Below are 24578 nucleotides of genomic sequence, written 5' to 3'. Positions count from 1 at the left end.
ATATGAGAACTTATTTATGATATGATGGCAGCTGAAATTGTTTCTGGACTGCAAGCTGGTGACATTTTCTTGTTTTGGTTAACCTAGGAAACAAAGTCAGTAAACTTCATTTATTGTTTTGGAAGACATTAATACTTATAGCTTGAGATTGATTTGATTATGTTATGAAATCACGAACCAGTGGTGGAGAAAAGATGTTTTCTTATGTCCTTGATCAATCTTTGTGATAAGCCATAAATTGATAAACTCTTATACCTCTCACATGCAGCTAGTAGGATTTGGTTATTATTGGATTCAAGTTTTATGCATCATTACTAGTTTTTACTCTTCACATTACTTGTTGGACTGCATCCTTTGAGTTAATTTTTACATCCAAGAGCAGTATTCTTTATCTTGAAGTTCTATGCGTCTTCTTTACAATATCAGCCCATGATATTAAAGATTCATTAGTCAAAGTGGTGGAGGATTGTTACATTCATACCAAGTATTCTTTAAATTTGATGTTGTTGATGCTTACTTTTCTTTTTCTTATTTTTTTTTTTTAAATTATTACTGAGTTATTATTGTCGTTTATTTGTCATGGATAATATATATCTATTAATCGCAACATGTATGGTGTTACAAATAAATTTGATTAAAATACCACTGTTGCATGTTTATTTTGACACAAACATTTTGTTACTACTTATGATATGCAAATAAGATTCTTTTTTTACAAGATGTGACATGCCTTTGCAGGGTTTCTACTATGATGCATTTTATGGTGACTTGGGCTTGAATCAGGACCACTTTAAGTCAATTGATGCAGGGGCCGCGAAAGCTGTTGCGGTATTTCTGTTTCCTTGTTTTTAGTACTCTGTATATTCTTGATTATTTATACTTGTGCGTTTATGGAGAAAGTGCTGTTACTACCTTGTTGTGCATTCACTTTTTGTTCTTCTCATTTTATTGTAATTCTGGTAAATGAAGGACCTCTTGTGAAAAAGAATGGTTAAAAGAGTAGATGGCTTGAATTGTCAACATGGAGTTATTAGTGACCAAAGGATAACTATCATCATCTGTTTTCAGGGTTTTTGTCGAACTTTGTTGTAGATTGTGGTAGAATTTGATTAGGATGAATTGGGGCTTACCTCAGTTGCACAGATTGTTAAATCTTTTCTGTCAACTCACTGTGGAAAATTTGGAATTGCATCATAAAGTTTAATTTCTTTATTGTAGAAAAATAATCAGGTTGACCTTTGTATAAATCTGTAAACAAAGCTGAATATATGTATATCAGTTTGGTATCTACCTTGGTCAAATGTGTTTGCAGTTTTACAGAAGATTTGAGATTGGGTAGTGTACACTACTTCTCCTTCTCCTCTTCTTATTTTCATAACCCAAAAGTCCACCAAATCTACTTAGCAAGGACATAGAAGGGGCGGTGAGAGTCACATGTGTTGGTTTTGTGTAATAATCATAGGCGACTAAACTTTTTCTTGCATTTTCTTGCATATTCTTAAAATGCAGATGTTTGAGTTCAGTGGTTCAGTTTTCTTGTATGCTCCTACTACTTGAGAATGATGAAACTTGTAGGTAATCATTGGATAATTCCATGTTTCAGGAAAAGCAGCCTTTTGAACGCATTGAAGTAACAAAAGAACAGGCTCTTGAGATGTTTTCTGATAATAGTTTCAAGGTGAGTGAAGCTGCTTGGCTCTATCATCTACATCAAATGTATCTTTACTATATAGTTAAGATGGTATTTCATTTAAAATTCTTATCTGATTCTTTTTTCTTTTCATAATTAGGTTGAGATCATCAATGATCTACCTGCCGACAAAACTATTACAGTATATAGATGCGGTCCCTTGGTTGACTTGTGTCGTGGACCCCATATACCAAATACATCTTTTGTGAAAGCATTTGCGTGTTTGAAGGTGATGTCTTATATGGCATGTTAAACCTTGTGTTTTGCAAATATTTGTCATGCTAATAAATTTATATTTCAGGCTTCGTCAGCTTATTGGAGGGGAAACAAAGATCGTGAGAGTTTACAGAGAGTATATGGGATATCTTTTCCTGATAAAAAAAGTTTGCTGGTAATTTTTATTTTCAGCCATTGTAGTTAGGTTTCTTCTTTGATTGTGCATTTTTTGATGCATCAGTTCCTTTTGTTAAACTGCTGATTGTCTATGGATTTTGCTTTGAAACTGGCTGGTATGTTTATTGGTCTCAGCATTCCCACTTCAATGAATTGTAGTCTTAAGAAGAATCTATAAAAATGGTTTTTTCAGTGATTCATTGTCAATCCAAATGCAATGATATACAAATATATAATGCATCAAGGAATTCATAAAGTATGAAGAAAATTTTGGGAATATGGGGGTTTTTAGCTGGATTTTTTCTTTTTCCTTTTTTTTTTTTTTTTTTTTTACATTTAAAAGAACAAAATATTTGTTTCTGGAAACAATTGGTTGTTAGCAAACAGAAGTTCTTTATGACATTTGCAAGTACGTGCTGCTTATATGCCTTGATGCTCTTTGTTTGATATAATTTTATGTAATAAAAATTTGCAGAAAGATGAAGCATGCATTATTTCTTAAGTAAGTTAACGCTTGCTTTCTAAACCACAATGGTAAATATTATAGACACGAGTTTGTGATATTGGGGTGGACTGCTAGTTGTTTTCAAAGATGAGAAAAGTCCTTTTGCGTCATCCATTTCTCATTGGTTTCCAAATGATATCTTGTTCTTCTCAACAATGTTGATCTATATCCAGGAGCATATTAAACTGTTGAAAGAAGCAGAGCAATATGACCATAGAGAAGTGGGTAAAAAGCAAGAACTTTTCTTTAATCATCCTCTTAGGTACGAATCAGATTAATGAACCATACAATACTTACAACATTCTATGATATGAACTTGATGCATCTTTTGTGAAAGCAGCCCTGGAAGCTGGTTCTTCCTTCCACACGGTACTCGTGTTTACAACAAATTGATGGAGTTTATTAAAAAACAGTATTGGGAGAGAGGTTATCAGGAGGTAAAAATTATTCTTGATTATTGTACATCATATTATAGTATACTTTTATAAATAAGTGCCTAAATTACTTGAATTGGCAGGTTATATCGCCAAATATGTATAACATGAAACTCTGGGAAACATCTGGTCATGCAGCAAATTACAAGGAGAATATGTTTCTGATTGATGTAAGCTTCTGAATAATATTGTATTTATTTTTTTCTATTTTTTGATTGGACACAATTTCAATTTATCCTCCTGTATAGAGAATCAAGATTGAGAACTATATTTGTGTTTTACTATGCATGGCTAGATCGAGGTATTTGTAAGATTTAGTCGTTTATATGCATAAGTTTCACTATTACATATTTTAGGAAGTAGTAGTAGGTAATGGCATGACTGGAAGGGTGATGGTGCAAACATTATATGGAAAAATTTACTCAAGTAATTAAGTGGAGGTGAGGAGAACATTTATTTCAGATTTAGCTCATTTTGGAAAGATAGCAACCATAACATGTACACATTACTAATTTCAGGACTATGTATTAATTTGTTAAGAGATATCTGATCAATGGTTTATTTCTGGTGGGGACTCCAAAGAAATTCATGACAATATGCTAGCTTGTGTCAAGGTTGTGGGCAAAGATAATAGATTGAATCTTGAAGTTTCTTATTTGGTGCTTTGAGAGAGAGAGAGAGAGAGAGAAAGGGGGGGAGGACTCATGTTTATCATTTGTAATTTTGTTGTGGATATGGGACTCATGTTTATCTTGTGGACAGTCACTGCCCTTGTGTGCAAGTATGATCTTTGCAAATTTCAAGTTAAGTGGAAAGGAGGACACTAAGTTCGCTTGTGAATTCTGTAATATAAAGGGAGATATGCTTGTGTATTTATGGATTTAACACCTTATTATAAGTCTTTAGGCAAAGAAGATAATGTCTTATTTTAGAATACTGTTATCTTTTCTTCTTTGATGTGCTGTATTCAATTTTTTGGCATAGATTGAGAAACAAGAATTTGGATTGAAGCCAATGAATTGTCCAGGGCACTGTTTGATGTTTGACCACAAGGTTCGTTCTTATAGAGGTAAGTTCATTTAATATCAGCATTTTTCTGTAAAAATGTCATGCATTTTCTTCACTTGAATTGTTTTTAGTTAGTCACTCTGCATTTGAAAGGTTTGGTTTAATCAAATCAAATAGATATGTTTAAGTATCCCTTATGTCATGCTAGTCCGTATGGATGTGCCTATATGCATGAGGCCAACGATTTGTATGATGGAGGAGAAGTTTGATAATAAAATAATTCAAGTTGGTCATGAAAACTGAATCACTTTATCATCTTTTTCTTTTACATGCATCACGTGCTGGACTTCTCCTAAAAAAAAAAAGAATGATGCGAACTGTGTCGTAACAGAAATTTTTGCATTAACTTCTTCTTCTTCTTGGGCTAACAAACATCTTCCTTTATACTAGAATCAAAACCATTATCAGTCAACAAATTTTCTTTAAAATTCAACAATCTTTTAGCAAGCCATAACATTGATTGATCTATCTCTCAATTTGCAGAACTACCACTTCGACTGGCTGATTTTGGGGTGTTGCATCGGAATGAGGCAAGTGGTGCACTGACTGGATTAACTCGTGTCAGGAGATTTCAGCAGGTATCTTTTTGGATGTGGTTTGCTATCACTAAATTTTACTCTATAATCATTGGACTGCTCGTCATTCAATGTTTGGGTTCCTTGGCTTTCTGCACCTTTTAAAGCTAAAGCTAAACATTTAGTTTATTTTTTCTTGTAAATCTTATGCTCCTTGGCTTTCTGCACCTTTTAAAGCTAAAGCTAAATGTTTACTTTATTTTTTCTTGTAAATCTTATGCTATTTAATCTGTCACAAACATCCATTTAATTTCTTGGGTTGAAAGTAGGATATAATCTGTCTAGGATTGTCTATTCAGGGTGTGGTCAATAATCTCATGAACAATCAAACCCTGTCATTTATAGTTATAATTGTCCCTTGAATTTATTTCTTGGTTTGTTAGAATACCATTCTTTTGATTAATTTTATGCTGTTTTTTGTTGCAGGATGATGCTCATATTTTCTGCAGGGAATCCCAGGTGAGTTGAGTTCAATTGATATCTCATAGAAGCTTCTTTTTTCTTTTCTTTTTTTTTTTTTTTTGGTGTAATTGTTTTGTTGTTCATTTTTCAGATAAAAGACGAAGTAAAGGGTGTCCTGGAATTCATCGATTACGCATATACAATATTTGGGTTCACATATGAACTGAAGCTGTCAACTGTATGATATTTTCTCTTTATCTGCTTTTACAGTGTTGACTATGTTGATGGCTTAAATGTTTATCAATGAGATTCTAATGATTATTTGCTACAGAACTGCTTATTCTTTTACTGTTTGTTGCATTAATTCATTTTCCTGGATCCCTCTTCTTTTTCCAATATTGAAAGAAAAAAATCTCTGTTTTATCCATATATCCTCTTTTGCAGTCGATATTGTGTGTGTGGTGGGTGTGTTGAAGTGGAATATATGCGTCATTTCTGTGATGCGTGTATTGGTTCATATGGGTAAATCATTCGTTGTACCTATTTGTTTGTTAATGTATTCAAAGTAAGGATATTTACCTAAAATATTTCCTTGCACGTTTATGGATGTTTGAATGAAGTTTTATATTAGTTGTGCTACAAATATTTACTCTTATCTACTGAATTTTGTGTGCTCAAATGGATGACATTCATTAATCTTTGTTGCAAATACCTATATTTTAGAGGCCAGAAAAGTATCTAGGTGACTTGGCAACATGGGAGAAAGCAGAAGCTGCTCTTACAGAAGCATTGAATGAGTTCGGTAAGCCATGGCAGGTAATTTTTTCTTTACCTTAAATCGATGTACATGTGGAAGTTTTCTTCATTGGGTTCTTCTGTGAATTTAGCATACTAATATTCTACCATGAGTTTTTCCCTCTGGGCATACCATAGCTGTCTTAAGCAGCTTCGTCTCTGTACTTGATGTGTAAATTATGCGTTCGGTACCAAACTAGGGCATCCAATTCATTACTTTTTAGAATAAATCATGAAGTATGAGTACTATTGATGCCCAATTATAAGAATTTATATTCTGAAACATTGAGCCAGGTGAATATGTTGTTGCTTTCTTTTCTTTTTCTTGATTTAGGTTTTGACACTTTTAAAACTCCAATTGTTTTTACAATCAGTTTATGAAATCAGTATGTTGAACTTGTTGGGGGCTAATTTAATCTTTCTGGGAAAAAAACTTGGTGTAACCAATGAGATTAAACATGATTTTTTTTGTGTTAATAAGCATAAGAAGCAAAATCTCACTTGATTGCTTGGATATCTGATTGTGTTGGCTTTCTGTTATCTTTATTTGCATTGCATGATGTGCAGATAAATGAAGGGGATGGAGCATTTTATGGACCAAAAATAGATATCAGTGTATCTGATGCATTGAAGAGGAAATTTCAGTGTGCAACTTTACAGGTGTGATGGTCATTGTTATTTTGCTCTTCTATTCTTCTTGTAATGTTTCAGAATTATCACTTAATAGATGAATTTCTGGGTTACAGCTTGACTTCCAGCTACCTGATCGATTCAACTTGGGTTACTCAGCTGAAGATGAAGCGAAGACAGAAAGACCTGTTATGATACACAGGGCCATATTGGGTTCTGTTGAGCGTATGTTTGCTATACTGTTGGAACATTACAAGGGGAAGTGGCCCTTTTGGCTTAGTCCCCGTCAAGCAATTGTTTGCCCTGTCTCAGAGAAATCACAGCCATATGCGTTGCAGGTAGTGTAGTTGTTTTGTTGCCAGTGCTTATTGTTTGTACCCTATGATGTTAATCAGTGTAAAACTTCTGGAATCCCATGGTAGGTCTATGCAGCTTGTCGGACTGTGTTAACTTGGTTGCAGAATATGTGTGACATTCGGTTGTTAAAGACTTGTGACTTTTGTCTTGTCTGACTGTTGGGTGCTTTGCACTTGATCTCATGAAAACTTGAATCTGCTTAGATAAATTTATTTACCTTGTTTGATGCACTCTTCCTTGATTCATGAAGATTTTGGTTGTCTGGCTTATGGTTTTCTGTCTGTTTGTAAGATGATATAAGAATTTTTGTTATCTTCCTCATTTTTTTTTAATTTTGTTATACCGTAGTTGAAGGGATGCATATGAAATGTAAGTATCTATATTAGTTTGACTTTTTCATCATTTTATCTCTTTTTGTAATTTTATAGGTACGGGATCAAATTCAGCAAGTGGGTTATTATGTTGATGCAGATACAACAGATAGAAAGATCCAGAAAAAGGTTCATTTCAACCTCCATCTACACAATGATTTTCCTTTCTTTTATTATTTGAACTGCCTTGTGTTTTTGGGGATCTTGCATATTGTTGTTTCTCCCCACTTAAATATATAATCATGTATGCTTTGGTTTTATATGAATATATGTTGCCTATGTAAATTCGTCCTTCTGGTGCTTCAGATAGTCGTGGTGGATTGTTAGGTTTTCCTTTGGAATTGCTGACAACAGTTTAAGTCGTGTGTTTGGTGATGTTAAGCCGAACTTATTCATTTACTTATACTGGAGCATTTGGTGTTCATGAACATATTCTACTGCCAAATGGTTATGCATTACAGAGCATGTGACTTAAATTATTTTTCTAAAGAGTTAAAATATTTACATCACTGTTTACCATGTTTATTGTTGTATTTCTTCCAAAATTGAAGCATTTTAGCTTGTGTGATATAAACGCTGGTTTAGGCAATCTGCTTCGTTCTTTGAACATGAAATGTTGTGCCAACATGAGAAATTAGTGCATATGACATAGTTTCATTGGTAGATGTTAGTATAGGCAAGTGAAGTGTGATGGATTGTCTTTTTCATTGAAATATTTTTGTTCGCTTCTCTTTGATGTTACATTGCTTAGTTATGATTTGAGACATGATTTTTATGTCATACTACATCAATCTGACTATCCTTAACGAAGTAGCTACCTAATATAACAAGGGCTATTAGGTAATGGAAATATGGAATTGAAATAGATTCAATGAGGGACAAAAATTTTTTTATAATGATTTATTGATTTATTATAATCAATCAAAATATCAAATGATACATTATACATATATAAAATATATTATTTATTAACATATAATTATAGATAATAGACATATTATGTATAATATATATATGGGCTGGGGGGGACAAAAAGGGCTAGGTCAAGGCGGGACAAGACCAATCCTGCCCCGGCCTGTCCTGAATTTGAGGACCAATTTTCGGCCCGGGTGACCAAACCCTGAATAATTCGCGAGAAATTTCCCTCATTCGAGGTGGGTGGGGCAGGTCCCCACGAGGATGGGTATTATGCCCATCCCTACTCAAACCCCTTTTCCCCGAAAAGAACCATGGACTCACCATTAATAGACACAGAGAAGGAAGTTGTGGTAATACACTCCCGAATCCAGTTGATCATTCGGGGAGGGAATCAAAAATGTGAAGTGTCTATAACATAAAGCTTAGTCCACACAATCATAAGCTTTTTGAATGTCCACCTAAAAGCACATAAAAAAACCCACTATTTTGTGGTAGTTCCTGAAAAGCTCTTGTGCTGATAACACTTTATCACTAATCATCTCCCGGACACAAAGCAACTAGGTCTCATCCACCAAGCTAGCCAACCAACTTATCATTCTATTCGCGAGATTTTGGATGTGCACTTGTAAAAGGATACAATTATACAACACGAAATAGGCTGAAAGTCACTAACTCTTAACAACACCTGCATTTTGGGTTTTCAACTATTTCCGAAATATAATACTTAGAAAAGAAAACTAAAAGAAGAAGAAGGAAAGAAATCTCCCAAAGAAGATCAAACGGTGTAGTTATCTTTGCTTTAGGTCTAGAAGGATATGAGATCAAAACATTAATTTTTATTGTAAAAGAGTAGCATTAAGTAATTTTGATAATATTACAGAGTTTGCTTGTGAAATTATGAATTCTAATTGACCCCTATACTTCTTTTTTTTTTTTTTTTTTTTTTTTTTTTGAATCTGCAAATATAAAGCTTTGAAGTAATAGTCTGGAGAGAAAAAGAATAATATTTTATGACAATTATATCCCCACTTAAAGTAGAGGGGTTGAAGAAAAAAAGATGGGGTTTAAAAATCACTTCCCTAAACTTGATTTGCATTGGACGTTATGTGGAATTTCAGATTCGAAGGTTAAAATAAGAGATATAAGTCGTAGAAGATAAGGCTAATATTGAAATAAAGTTTGTGCTTAATTTTATTAAATAAATTTAATTAATATGAGGCTTGCAAAAAATTGAGGGGTTCAAATAATCAGTCCGTGCTGGTCTAGTTCTTTATATCTTAATGAGCAACTATAATTGGGTTTTTATGATCATCTTCCATGAATGGACTACAGGAAAGCCCAAGAGAAACAATTTGAACCAGCCCAATATCTATAATAGTGACGATAACGACTAACAGGTGTTCTACCAGTACCAGCCCATGGTTGATGTCCACGCCCGCAACGGAGCTGAGTTGGGAATATAGTAATAGAATACAAGGGCGGAGGGTCGAAATTATTCCCTAAGCGTAATACATATGCAATGTGGGAAAACCCTGTGCCGCCGTCTCTCATTTTCTCCTTTCTGCTTCACTCCAAAGCCCTTTCTTTAAACCCTGGTCTTATCTGCGCTCTTCTCTTCTTTCGCCATGGCGGCCCAAATCACCCCAAAGACGAAGACTATCTGAGAACACCATACCGAAACGAATTAGTCTTTTCCAATCCATTCAGTCACAACAACAAGCCCACATTCAGTCGCTACCTCACGACCTATCGAGTTCGTTTTTCTTCCTTTATCTTTCCTTTTCTTTTTAAATCTTTTTTTTTTTTCTAATTAGTAATATTAGGTGGTGTTTTTGAAAGGATTGTGTTGCCGGATGGGTCTGTGAAGGAAGGAAAAAGATGGCTAACTTCGCCCATGGATTGCCAAAGGGATATCAAGAGTTTGGCCGCCAATGCTCTTATTCTATGGTGGATGGAGTTTTGTGGGACATGAATAGACCGTTGGAAGGCAATTGTCAACTCAAACTGTTCACATTTGGAGTGATGAAGGTCGTGATACCTTTGGCACTCTAGCGCCCATATTCTGGACAGGTTGTTTGAATCTTACGTGGATCTGGGTCTTTAATGGCTATATCTTAATTACATTTGTGTTTTGTTGTGCTGCAGGCAGTGGAAATGGAGTATGGTTGCAAATTTGTATTGGACCCTGTCCACAAGGGAGAGGTACATGTTGGACACTTTTTCTTTTTTTGAATTCGTTTTATTAGTGTTATAGAGTATAACGAATCTTTTATTTGTTGTTTCGTACCAAACTAGATGTTGGAATGAGGAAAAGTGGATTTAAAAATATGGTTGTAGAGAATTACAACGCTTTCGAATTTGTGCTGATTTTGTAGTGCATTGCAAAGAAGCGAGATTGGTGTAGAGTAATTACAATGTTTTTTAAATTTGCTCAAGTTGGTAGAGATTCATGTTAGGTTGATTGAGAGAGGCTTTGACTTGGATGTGTGCTGATGAACTTTAGGGCAGTTTCGGGTTGTAGAGAGTGATAATATTAATGTTCTTTATGAAAACAAATTGTTGGTAGCTGCTACTAAAGTGTCATGGGAACTTGTTCATCTCAGATTAGTAGATTCTTTAATGTTTGGTCCTACTGGATGTATCCTGTTTAGAGAGAAGTGGTTGAGAATAAGAAAGCGTCCATAGCATGTTTCAAAAGTATTTCAGGAGTTACATGAGAGATATGAGAAAATTATTATGTATGTGGCAGCGTGAATTGTTTCTGGACTGCAAGCTGGTGACATTTCTGTTTTGGTAACCTAGGAAACAAAGTCGTAACTTCATTTATTGTTTTGGAAGACATTAATACTTATAGCTTGAGATTGATTTGATTATGTTATGAAATCACGAACCAGTGGTGGAGAAAAGATGTTTCTTATGTCCTTGATCAATCTTTGTGATAAGCCAAAATTGATAAACTCTTATACCTCTCACATGCAGCTAGTAGGATTTGGTTATTATTGGATTCAAGTTTTTAGCATCATTACTAGTTTTTACTCTACACATTACTTGTTGGACTGCACCTTTGAGTTAATTTTTACATCCAAGGCAGTATTCTTTATCTTGAAGTTCTATGCGTTTTCTTTACAATTCAGCCCATGTATTAAGATTCATTAGTCAAAGTGGTGGAGGATTGTTACATCATACCAAGTATTCTTAAATTTGATGTTGTTGATGCTTACTTTTCTTTTTCTTATTTTTTTTTTAAATTATTACTGAGTTATTATTGTCGTTATTTGTCATGGAAATAATATCTATAATAGCAACATGTATGTTCAAGTTGGAATTTACAAATAAATTTGATTAAAATACCACTGTTGCATGTTTATTTTGACACAAACATTTTGTGACTACTTATGATATGCAAATAAGATTTTTTACAAGATGTGACATGCCTTTGCAGGGTTTCTACTATGATGCATTTTATGGTGACTTGGGCTTGAATCAGGACCACTTTAAGTCAATTGATGCAGGGGCAGCGAAAGCTGTTGGTATTTCTGTTTCCTTTTTTAGTACTCTGTATACTGATTATTATACTTGTGCGTTATGGAGAAAGTGCTGTTACTACTTGTTGTGCATACTCTTTGTCTTTTCATTTATTGTAATTCTGGTAATGAAGGACCTCTTGTGAAAAGAATGGTTAAAAGAGTAGATGGCTTGAATTGTCAACATGGAGTTATTAGTGACCAAAGGATAACTATCATCATGTTTCAGGGTTTTTGTCGAACTTTGTTGTAGATTGTGGTAGAATTTGATTAGGATGAATTGGGGCTTACCTCAGTTGCACAGATTGTTAAATCTTTTCTGTCAATCACTGTGGAAAATTTGGAATTGCATCATAAGTTTATTTTTATTGTAGAAAAATAATCAGGGGACCCTGTACAATCTGTAAACAAAGCTGAATATATGTTAATCAGTTTGGTATATACCTTGGTCAAATGTGTTTGCAGTTTTACAGAAGATCTGAGATTGGGTAGTGTACAACTACTTCTCCTTTCTCCTCTATTTATAACCCAAAAGTCCACCAAATCTACTAGCAAGGACATAGAAGGGGCGGTGAGAGTACCGTGTTGGTTTTGTCTAATAATCATAGGCGAATAAACTTTTTCTTGCATTTTCTTATATCTTAAAATGCAGATGTTTGAGTTCAGTGGTTCAGTTTTCTTGTATGCTCCTACTACTCAAGAATGATGAAACTGTGGGTAATCATTGGAAATTCCATGTTTCAGGAAAAGCAGCCTTTTGACGCATTGAAGTAACAAAAGAACAGGCTCTTGAGATGTTTTCTGATAATAGTTTCAAGGTGAGTGAAGCGCTTGGGTTTATCATCCATCAAATCTTTACTATATAGTTAAGATGGTATTTCATTTAAAATTCTTATCTGATTTTTTCTTTTCATAATTAGGTTGAGATCATCAATGACCTACCTGCCGACAAAACTATTACAGTATATAGATGCGGTCCCTTGGTTGACTGTGTTGGGACCCCATATACCAAATACATCTTTTGTGAAAGCATTTGGTGTTTGAAGGGATGTCTGTATGGCATGTTAAACCTTGTGTTTTGCAAATATTGTCATGCTAATAAATTTATATTTCAGCTTCGTCAGCTTATGGAGGGGAAACAAAGATCGTGAGAGTTTACAGAGAGTATATGGGATATCTTTCCTGATAAAAAAAGTTTGCTGGTATTTTTATTTTCAGCCATTGTAGTTAGGTTTCTTCTTTGATGTGCATTTTTTGATGCATCAGTTCCTTTTGTTTAACTGCTGATTGCTATGGATTTTGTTGAAACTGGCGGTATGTTTATTGGTCTCAGCATTCCCACTTCAATGAATTGTAGTCTAAGAAGAATATAAAAATGGTTTTTTCAGTGATCATTGTCAATCCAAATGAATGATATAAAAATATAAATGCATCAAGGAATTCATAAAGTATGAAGAAAATTTTGGGAATATGGGGTTTTTAGCTGGATTTTTTTTTCTTTTTTTTTTTTTTTTTTACATTTAAAGAACAAATATTTGTTTCTGGAAACGAGTGTTGTTAGCAAACAGAAGTTCTTTATGACATTTGCAAGTACGTGCTGCTTATAGCCTTGATGCTCTTTGTTTGATATAATTTTAGTATAAAAAATTTGCAGAAAGATGAAACAGCATTATTTCTTAAGTAAGTTAACGCTTGCTTTCTAAACCACAATGGTAAATATTATACACACGAGTTTGTGGTATTGGGGGGGACTAGTTTGTTTCAAAGATGAGAAAAGTCCTTTTGCGTCATCCATTTCTCATTGGTTTCCAAATGATATCTTGTTCTTCTCAACAATGTATCAGATACCAGGAGCATATTAAACTGTTGAAAGAGCAGAGCAATATGACCATAGAGAAGTGGGTAAAAAGCAAGAACTTTCTTTAATCATCCCTTAGGTACGAATCAGATTAATGAACACACAATACTTACAACATTCTATGATATGAACTTGATGCTCTTTTGTGAAAGCAGCCCTGGAAGCTGGTCTTCCTTCCACATGGTACTCGTTTACAACAAATTGATGGAGTTTATTAAAAACAGTATTGGGAGAGAGGTTATCAAGAGGTAAAATTATTCTTGTTATGTACATCATATTATAGTATACTTTTATAAATAAGTGCCTAAATTACTTGAATTGGCAGGTTATATCGCAAATATGTATAACATGAAACTCTGGGAAACATCTGGTCATGCAGCAAATTACAAGGAGAATATGTTTTCGATTGATGTAAGCTTCTGAATAATTGTATTTATTTTTTTCTATTTTTTGATTGGACACAATTTCAATTTATCCTCCTGTATAGAGAATCAAGATTGAGAACTATATTGTGTTTTTACTATGCATGGCTAGATCGAGGTATTTGTAAGATTTAGTCGTTTATATGCATAAGTTTCACTATTACATATTTAGGAAGTAGTAGTAGGTAATGGCATGACGGAGGGTGATGGTGCAAACATTATATGGAAAATTTACTCAAGTAATTAAGTGGAGGTGAGGAGAACATTTATTTCAGATTTAGCTCATTTAATGATGCAACCATAACATGTACACATTACTAATTCAGATATGTATTAATTTGTTAAGAGATATCTGATCAATGGTTTATTTTGGTGGGGACTCCAAGAAATTCATGACAATATGCTAGCTGTGTCAAGGTTGTGGGCAAAGTAATAGATGAATCTTGAGTTTCTTATTTGGTGTTTGAGAGAGAGAGAGAGAGAGAGAAAGGGGGGAGGACTCATGTTTATCATTTGTAATTTTGTTGTGTATGGGACTATGTTATCTTGTGGACAGTCACTGCCCTTGTGTGCAAGTATGATCTTTGCAAATTTCAAGTTAATGGAAGGAGGACACTAAGTTCGCTTGTGAATTCTGTAATAAAAGGGAGATATGCTTGTGTATAGGATTTAACACCTTATTATAAGTCTTTAGGCAAAGAAGATAATGTCTTATTTAGAATACTGTTATCTTTTTCTTTGATGTGCTGTATTCAATTTTTTGGCATAGATTGAGAAACAAGAATTTGGATTGAAGCCAATGAATTGTCAGGGCACTGTTTGATGTTTGACCACAAGGTTCGTTCTTATAGAGGTAAGTTCATTTATATAGCATTTTTCTGTAAAAATGTCATGCATTTTCTTCACTTGAATTGTTTTAGTTAGTCACTCTGCATTTGAAAGGTTTGGTTTAATCAAATCAAATAGAATGTTTAAGTATCCCTTATGTCATGCTAGCCGTATGGATGTGCCTATATGATGAGGCCAACGATTTGTATGATGGAGGAGAAGTTGATAAAAAAAATTCAAGTTGGTCATGAAAACTGATCACTTATCATCTTTTTCTTTTACATGCATCACGTGCTGGACTTCTCCTAAAAAAAAAAGAAGATGCGAACTGTGTCGTAACAGAAATTTTTGCATTAACTCTCTTCTTTGGGCTAACAAACATCTTCTTTATACTAGAATCAAAAACATTATCAGTCAACAAATTTTCTTTAAAATTCAACAATCTTTAGAAGCCATAACATTGATGATCTACTCTCAATTTGCAGAACTACCACTTCGACTGGCTGATTTGGGGGTGTTGCACGGATGAGGCAAGTGGTGCACTGACTGGATTAACTCGTGTCAGGAGATTTAGCAGGTATCTTTTGGATGTGGTTTGCTATCACTAAATTTTACTCTATAATCATGTGGACTGCTCGTCATTCAATGTTGGGTTCCTTGGCTTTCTGCACCTTTAAGTAAAGTAAACATTTAGTTTATTTTCTTGTAATCTTATGCTCTTGGCTCTGCACCTTTTAAAGCTAAAGCTAAATGTTTACTTTATTTTTCTTGTAAATCTTAGCTATTTAATCTGTCACAAACCTCCATTTAATTCTTGGGTTGAGTAGGATATAATCTGTCTAGGATTGTCTATTCAGGGTGTGGTCAATAATCTCATAACAATCAAACCTGTCATTTATAGTTATATGTCCCTTGAATTTATTTCTTGGTTGTTAGAATACCATTCTTTTGATAATTTTATGCTGTTTTTGTTGCAGGATGATGCTCATATTTTCTGCAGGGAATCCCAGGTGAGTTGAGGTCAATTGATATCTCATTAGCTTCTTTTTTTTTTTTTTTTTTTTTTTTTTGGTGTAATGTTTTGTTGTTCATTTTTCAGATAAAAGACGAAGTAAAGGGTGTCCTGGAATTCATGATTACGCATATACAATATTGGGTTCACATATGAACTGAAGCTGTAACTGTATGATTATTCTCTTTATCTGCTTTTACAGTGTTGACTATGTTGATGGCTTAAATGTTATCAATGAGATTCTAATGATTATTTGCTACAGAACTGCTTATCTTTTACTGTTTGTTGCATTAATTCATTTTCCGGATCCTCTTCTTTTTCCAATATGAAAGAAAAAAATCTCTGTTTTATCCATATTATCTTTTTGCATCATATTGTGTGTGGCTAGCACTTCTCATTCTCTTTACTCTTAGAGTAGTTCATTCACAAAGTTTTCTACTCTTTCTTAAGTCACTCCTTAATGCACAATTAATGCATATGGATGGTTCATTTCCCCTATTGCACTTATGAGATGCCAACATGCAATATTGCAAGAATTTAGGCTTGCTACTCATACTCAAACCTCTCTTAGGCATTTCATCAAACAACTCAAGTGCATATAAAGACTTTACTATAATAATAGCTCTATTCCTTTCTCTAACCATCCCAAATGGGAGACAACTCCCTCACATAGCTATAAATCCTGCTAAGGAGTAACACTTCTAAAAAGGTTTACTCAAAACCTTCCAAACCTCATCTCAACACATATCAACACTTCTCTTAAATGAAGTGTATTCAATCACAACATGGATAATTAATCTCAATTTCATAGCATATAACATGCACATAACATGCATACATAGTTGTTGTTAAATCTCTACTCAAGAATGTTCTCAAATCTCAACTTGGGTGGGGATTTACTTACCTTGTAATGGAGAACTCTCACTAATACTTTCTTTTCCTTTGCTTGCTTGACTTTTTTCTACCCTTTAAACAATAAAACCATATAACTTTAATATACAAATATACACAAAACCTCACATCCAAAGCAAGAATCCTTACCTTAGGATGCCTTAGCTTGATTTTCTACTCCAATCACTCCAAAAAGCCCTATAAAAATCCTTGAACTAATGAAAGAGGAGTTGAGAGGAAGTAGGAAAGGAGGAGAATGGCGGTGGAGAAGAAGAATGAAAGGTTTGCAATGACTTAAATCCTTTTAACTCAACTTATGGGCAAGCATTCCCATATTGCCCTTACTCTTCCTTGGGAATTCCATCTATATCCTTTAATTCATCACAATCACACCCCCACACCAACATATTTTCCATGAAATTTCCTTACATTTTACTCCCCACTTTTCCTACTAATTAGGGGTAGAATGGTCAAATTGCCCTTAGGGAAGAAAATATCTAAACTTCCATAAATTTTTCAGCCGACCCGTAGCCGTGGCGAAGACAATTCCATCGCCGCGGCGAAACACTCCAGTAGCTCACTGCGGGCTAAAACATCTCTTCACCGCGGCGAAGCCTGTAACCCCAAAATTTCGCCAATTCTTCATAATTTCCAAGGCAAACATTTAACCAACCAATACCTCCATTCAACTAAGGGCCAACCAAACAATATTAATAATAAACCGACTCAAATAAGTGCAAAATAAGAAACATTAGCTACATACCTCAAGTGGGGCGTTACAAGGATGCTTTAGGATTGAAAATATATGAAAATCCAAGCCAAATCCTATGATTTCTCCTTGAAATTTAGTGAAGAAAATTGAGAGAAAATGGGGTGAAGGTGGCATGAACAAGGGCTGCATATAAGGCTAGGGTTTCTTCAATGAAACCTTATATCAAATAATATATGCACGTATTCCCATTTTGCCCTTGCACTTTCTATGAAATTTCATTCATGTCCTTTAGTCAATTATTAAAATACCTTCATTTTTATTATCGTCTTCACATTATTTTGCTTCCTTTCACTTCCACTTTTTCATCTAATTAGGAGTGAAAAGACCATTTTACCCCTAATGGAGTTTTAAGGAATTTTCTTCACATTTGTCTACGGTAACATCAAAGACATCCAACTAAGGGTATTAGGGTATAAATAAAATTACGTACCTTGATGTGGGTGTTACAAAAATAGACAAAACAGAAAGTGGGTTAAGCCTTTCAGTTGAAAAAACACTCTTTCAATTCAATGCAACCAAATATTGAAGTTCTAGAAAAGAGAATTGAATGGGTAGAATTTAAGACATACAAATGAATTGTGGAGGCCGGAATCGGCGAAGAGGCGATGATATCCCAATGAAGGTTTGACGATGAAGAGGTGGACTAGGCAGTAGCGTTTTAACTAGATAAGGGATTTAGGGTTTCAAACTTTGAATCCATTGTGAGTTGAGTTGAGTTATGGACTTGGGCATAATTTGAATTTACAAATGAAGGGCAAAACCGTTATTATAAAAATATATCAAAGGCAAATGGGTAATTACGTAATGGAATTGAAAATTTGAAATAATAATTAAATCATTTAATTTAAATGAAGGACGTGAATCAAAATATCAAAATGATAATTATGATACATTATACATACATATAAATATATTATCTATTAATAGTATAATATTATGTATTATGTATTAAGTAATAAGTATTAACATGTGATATTATGATTACGAATAATAACATATTATGTATAATCAATAATGTATAATGTATAATGTATAATCTTTGTTTTATAGCATATTACGTATAATGTATAATATATAATATATTATAATAATTTCTAAATAAATTATACCATATATATTATAATGTCTCACTAATATTCTAAATAATACATAACATTATACGTAATATATTACATATGATACATTAAACATATATATTATAATAAATTCTAAATAAGTAGCTACCTTAATATAACAAGGGCTATTAGGTAATGGAAATATGGAATTGAAATAATGATTCAATGAGGGACAAAAATTTTTTTTATAATGATTTATTGATTTATTATAATCAATCAAAATATCAAATGATACATTATACATATATAAAATATATTATTTATTAACATATAATTATAGATAATGACATATTATGTATAATATATATATGGGCTGGGGCGGGGACAAAACAGGGCTAGGTCAAGGCGGGACAAGACCAATCCTGCCCCCGGCCTGTCCCTGAATTTGAGGACCAATTTTCGGCCCGGGTGACCCAAACCCTGAATAATTCGCAGAAATTTCACCTCATTCGAGGTGGGTTGGGGCAGGTCCCCACGAGGATGGGTATTATGCCCATCCCTACTCAAACCCCTTTTCCCCGAAAAGAACACATGGACTCACCATTAATAGACACAGAGAAGGAAGTTGTGGTAATACACTCCCGAATCCAGTTGATCATTCGGGGAGGGAAATCAAACATGTGAAGTGTCTATAACATAAAGCTCTAGTCCACACAATCATAAGCTTTTTGAATGTCCACCTAAAAGCACATAAAAAAAACCCCACTATTTTTGTGGTAGTTCCTGAAAAGCTCTTGGCTGATAACACTTTATCACTAATCATCTCCCGACACAAAGCAATCTAGGTCTCATCCACCAAGCTAGCCAACCAACTTATCATTCTATTCGCGATGATTTTGGATGTGCACTTGTAAAGGCAATACAAATTATACAACACATAGGCTGAAAGTCACTAACTCTTAACAACACCTGCAATTTTGGGTTTTCAACATATTTCCGAAATATAATACTAGAAAAGAAAACTAAAAGAAGAAGAAGGAAAACTCTCCAAAGAAATCAAACGGTGTGTTATCTTTGCTTTAGGTCTAGAAGGATAGAGATCAAAACATTAATTTTTATTGTAAAAGAGTAGCATTAAGTAATTTTGATAATTATCACGAGTTTGCTTGTGAAATTATGAATTCTAATTGACCCTATACTTCTTTTTTTTTTTTTTTTTTTTTTTTTTTGAATCTGCAAATATTAAAGCTTTGAAGTAATAGTCTGGAGAAAAAAGAATATATTTTATGACAATTATTCCCCACTTAAAGTAGAAGGGTTGAAGAAAAAAATGATGGGGTTTAAAATTACTTCCCTAAACTTGATTTGCATTGGACGTATGTGGAATTTCAGATTCGAAGGTTAAAATAAGAGATATAAGTCGTAGAAGATAAGGCTAATATTGAAATAAAGTTTGTGCTTAATTTTATTAATAAATTTAATTTAATATGAGGCTTGCAAAAAATTTGGGGTTCAAATAATCAGTCCATGCCTTGGTCTATTGTTCTTATATTTCTTAATGAGCAACTATAATTGGGCTTTTTATTGATCCTTTCCATGAATGGACTACAAGGAAAGCCCAAGAGAAACAATTTGAACCAGCCCATTCATACTAGTGTACGAGAACGACTAACAGTGTTCTACCAGTACCAGCCCCTGCTTGATGTCCACGCCGCGCAACAGGAGCTGAGTTGGGAATATAGTAATAGATACAAGGGCGGAAAGGGTCGAAATTTATTCCCCCTAAGCGTAATACATATGCAATGTGGTAAAACCCTGTGCCGCCGTCTCTCATTTTCTCCTTTCTGCTTCACTCTCAAAGCCTTTCTTAAAACCCTGGTCTTATCTGCGCTCTTCTCTTCTTTCGCCATGGCGGCCCCAAATCACCCCAAAGACGAAGACTATCTGAAGAACATACCGAAACGAATTAGTCTTTTCCAATCCATTCAGTCACAACAACAAGCCCACATTCAGTCGCTACCTCACGACCCTATCGAGTTCGTTTTTCTTCCTTATTTCTCTTTCCTTTTTCTTTTTAAATCTTTTTTTTTTTCTAATTAGTAATATTAGTGGTTGTTTTTGAAAGGATTGTTGCCGGATGGGTCTGTGTAGAGGAAAGATGGCTAACTTCGCCCATGGATTTGCCAAAGGGATATCAAAGAGTTTGGCAGCCAATGCTCTATTTCTATGGGATGGAGTTTTGTGGGACATGAATGACCGTTGGAAGGCAATTGTCAACTCACTGTTCACATTTGAGAGTGATGAAGGTCGTGATACCTTTTGGCACTCTAGCGCCCATATTCTGGACAGGTTGTTGAATCTCTACGGTTGTCTTTGGGTCTTTAATGGCTATATTCTTAATTACATTTGTGTTTGTTGTGCTGCAGCAGTGGAAATGGAGTATGGTTGCAAATTATGTTTGGACCCTGTACCACAAGGGGAGAGGTACATGTTGGACACTTTTTCTTTTTTGAATTCGTTTATTAGTGTTATAGAGTATAACGAATTTCTTTTATTTGTTTTTCGTACCAAACTAGATTTGATGAGAGAAAATTATGGATTTTAAAAAATTGGTGTAGAGTAATACACGCTTTCGAAATTTTGTGCTGATTTTTGTAGTGCATTGCAAAGACGAAGATTGGTTGTAGAGTAATTACATGTTTTTTAAATTTGCTCAAGTTGGGTAGAGATTCATGTTAGGTTGATTGAGAGAGGCTTTGACTTGGATGTGTGCTGATGAACTTTTAGGGCGTTTCGGGTTGTAGAGAGTGATAATATTAATGTTCTTATATGAAAACAAATTGTTGGATAGCTGCTACTAAAGTGTCATGGGAACTTCTCATCTCAGATTAGTAGATTCTTTAATGTTTGGTCCTACTGGATGTATCCTGTTTAGAGAGAAGCTGGTTGAGAATAGAAGGCGTCCATTAGCATGTTTCAAAAGTTTTCAGGATTACATGAGAGATATGAGAACTTATTTATATGATGGCAGCTGAAATTGTTTCTGGACTGCAACTGGTGACATTTTCTTGTTTTGGTTAACCTAGGAAACAAAGTCGTAAACTTCATTTATTGTTTTGGAAGACATTAATACTTTAGCTTGAGATTGATTTGATTATGTTATGAAATCACGAACCAGTGGTGGAGAAAAGATGTTTTCTAGTCCTTGATCAATCTTTGTGATAAGCCATAAATTAAACTCTTATCCTCTCACATGCAGCTAGTAGGATTTGGTTATTATTGGATTCAAGTTTTATGCATCATTACTAGTTTTTACTCTACACTTACTTGTTGGACTGCATCCTTTGAGTTAATTTTACATCCAAGAGCGTATTCTTTATCTTGAAGTTCTATGCGTCTTCTTTACAATATCAGCCCATGATTTAAAGATTCATTAGTCAAAGTGGTGGAGGATTGTTACATTCATACCAAGTATTCTTTAAATTTGATGTTGTTGATGCTTACTTTTCTTTTTCTTATTTTTTTTTTTAAATTATTACTGGTTATTATTGTCGTTTATTTGTCATGATAATATATCTATTAATGCAACATGTATGTATTGGAATGTTACAAATAAATTTGATTAAAATACCACTGTTGCATGTTTATTTTGACACAAACATTTTGTGACTACTTATGATATGCAAATAAGATTCTTTTTTTACAAGATGTGACATGCCTTTGCGGGTTTCTACTATGATGCATTTTATGACTTGGGCTTGAATCAGACCACTTAAGTCAATTGATGCAGGGCAGCGAAAGCTGTTGGTATTTTGTTTCCTTTTTTTAGTACTCTGTATATTCTGGATTATTTATACTTGTGCGTTTATGAGAAAGTGCTGTTACTACCTTGTTGTCATTCACTCTTTGTTCTTCTCATTTTATTGTAATTCTGGTAAATGAAGGACCTCTTTGAAAAAGATGGTTAAAAGGTAGATGCTTGAATTGTCAACATGGAGTTATTAGTGACCAGGATAACTTCTCATCTGTTTTCAGGGTTTTTGTCGAACTTTGTTGTAGTTGTGGTAGAATTTGATTAGGATGAATTGGGGCTTACCTCAGTGCACAGATTGTTAAATCTTTTCTGTCAATCACTGTGGAAAATTTGGAATTGCATCATAAAGTTTAATTTCTTATTGTAGAAAAATAATCAGGTTGACCTTGTATCAATCTGTAAACAAGCTGAATATATGTATATCAGTTGTGTATATACCTTGGTCAAATGGTTTGCAGTTTTACAGAAGATTGAGATTGGGTAGTGTACACTACTTCTCCTTCTCTCTCTTATTTTCATAACCCAAAAGTCCACCAAATCTTTAGCAAGGACATAGAAGGGGCGGTGAGAGTCACATGTGTTGGTTTTGTCTAATAATCATAGGCGAACTAAACTTTTTCTGCATTTTCTTGCATATTCTTAAAATGCAGATGTTTGAGTTCAGTGGTTCAGTTTTTTGTATGCTCCTACTACTAAGAATGATGAAACTTGTGGGTAATCATTGGATAATTCCATGTTTCAGGAAAAGCAGCCTTTTGAACGCATTGAAGTAACAAAAGAACAGGCTCTTGAGATGTTTCTGATAATAGTTTCAAGGTGAGTGAAGCTGCTTGGTGTTATCATCTACATCAATGTATCTTTACTATATAGTTAAGATGGTATTTCATTTAAAATTCTATCTGATTCTTTTTTCTTTCATAATTAGGTTGAGATCATCAATGACCTACCTGCGACAAAACTATTACAGTATATAGATGCGTCCTTGGTTGACTTGTGTCGTACCCCATATACCAAATACATCTTTTGTGAAAGCATTGCGTGTTTGAAGGTGATGTCTGATATGGCATGTTAAACCTTGTGTTTTGCAAATATTTGTCATGCTAATATTTATATTTCAGGCTTCGTCAGCTTATGGAGGGGAAACAAAGATCGTGAGTTTACAGAGAGTATATGGGATATCTTTTCCTGATAAAAAAAGTTTGCTGGTAATTTTTATTTTCAGCCATTGTAGTTAGGTTTCTTCTTGATTGTGCATTTTTTGATGCATCAGTTCCTTTGTTAAACTGCTGATTGCTATGGATTTTGCTTTGAAACTGGCTGGTATGTTTATTGGTCTCAGCATTCCCACTTCAATGAATTGTAGTCTAAGAAGAATCTATAAAATGGTTTTTTCAGTGATTCATTGTCAATCCAAATGCAATGATATACAAATATATAATCATCAAGGAATTCATAAGTATGAAGAAAATTTTGGGAATATGGGGGTTTTATGCTGGTTTTTTTTTTTTTTTTTTTTTTTTTTTTTTACATTTAAAAACAATATTTGTTTCTGGAAACATTGGTTGTTAGCAACAGAAGTTCTTTATGACATTTGCAATACGTGCTGCTTATATGCCTTGATGCTCTTTGTTTGATATAATTTTATGTAATAAAAATTTGCAGAAAGATGAAATGCATTATTTTTAAGTAAGTTAACGCTTGCTTTCTAAACCACAATGGTAAATATTATACACACGAGTTTGTGTATTGGGGTGACTGCTAGTTGTTTCAAAGATGAGAAAGTCCTTTTGCGTCATCCATTTCTCATTGGTTTCCAAATGATATCTTGTCTTCTCAACAATGTGATGATATCCAGGAGCATATTAAACTGTTAAAGAAGCAGAGCAATATGACCATAGAGAAGTGGGTAAAAGCAAGAACTTTTCTTTAATCATCCTCTTAGGTACGAATCAGATAATGAACCATACAATACTTACAACATCTATGATATGAACTTGATGCATCTTTTGTGAAAGCAGCCCTGGAAGCTGGTTCTTCCTTCCACAGGTACTCGTATTTACAACAAATTGATGGAGTTTATTAAAAAACAGTATTGGGAGAGAGTTATCAGGAGGTAAAAATTATTCTTGATTATTGTACATCATATTATAGTATACTTTTATATAGTGCCTAAATTACTTGAATTGGCAGGTTATGCCAAATATGTATAACATGAAACTCTGGGAAACATCTGGTCATGCAGCAAATTACAAGGAGAATATGTT

At 33.9% G+C, this 24578-nt stretch overlaps 1 protein-coding gene and 1 long non-coding RNA gene across 3 annotated transcripts in view; both read left to right on the top strand.

Moving 5' to 3' along the window:
- LOC116121324 (threonine--tRNA ligase, mitochondrial 1) overlaps positions 1–24578 on the top strand; it is a 31486-nt gene that overhangs the window by 1272 nt on the left and 5636 nt on the right. Inside the window, exons 4-18 of the mRNA XM_031407277.1 lie at positions 739–828; positions 1604–1678; positions 1791–1919; positions 1992–2081; positions 2762–2850; positions 2929–3025; positions 3106–3192; positions 4007–4091; positions 4574–4668; positions 5092–5124; positions 5219–5305; positions 5791–5883; positions 6430–6522; positions 6609–6830; positions 7278–7349. Of these exons, the coding sequence (XP_031263137.1) occupies positions 739–828; positions 1604–1678; positions 1791–1919; positions 1992–2081; positions 2762–2850; positions 2929–3025; positions 3106–3192; positions 4007–4091; positions 4574–4668; positions 5092–5124; positions 5219–5305; positions 5791–5883; positions 6430–6522; positions 6609–6830; positions 7278–7349 (1437 nt within the window). The remainder of the gene's footprint in view (positions 1–738; positions 829–1603; positions 1679–1790; positions 1920–1991; positions 2082–2761; positions 2851–2928; positions 3026–3105; positions 3193–4006; positions 4092–4573; positions 4669–5091; positions 5125–5218; positions 5306–5790; positions 5884–6429; positions 6523–6608; positions 6831–7277; positions 7350–24578) is intronic.
- On the top strand, positions 11579–23130 carry LOC116121325. Of its 2 annotated transcripts, XR_004126713.1 has the most exons (4): positions 11579–11668; positions 12329–12330; positions 12407–12480; positions 12583–12652. It is a non-coding gene; the product is annotated as an uncharacterized LOC116121325 (long non-coding RNA). The 2 variants fall into 2 exon arrangements; XR_004126712.1 differs by lacking the exons at positions 12407–12480; positions 12583–12652 and adding an exon at positions 23057–23130.

This window comes from Pistacia vera, unplaced genomic scaffold, assembly GCF_008641045.1.
Source record: "Pistacia vera cultivar Batoury unplaced genomic scaffold, PisVer_v2 Contig973, whole genome shotgun sequence".
Taxonomy (NCBI): Eukaryota; Viridiplantae; Streptophyta; class Magnoliopsida; order Sapindales; family Anacardiaceae; genus Pistacia; species Pistacia vera.
The sequence above is the reverse complement of the archived record's forward strand: the minus strand, read 5'-3'. Positions and strand labels throughout refer to the sequence as shown.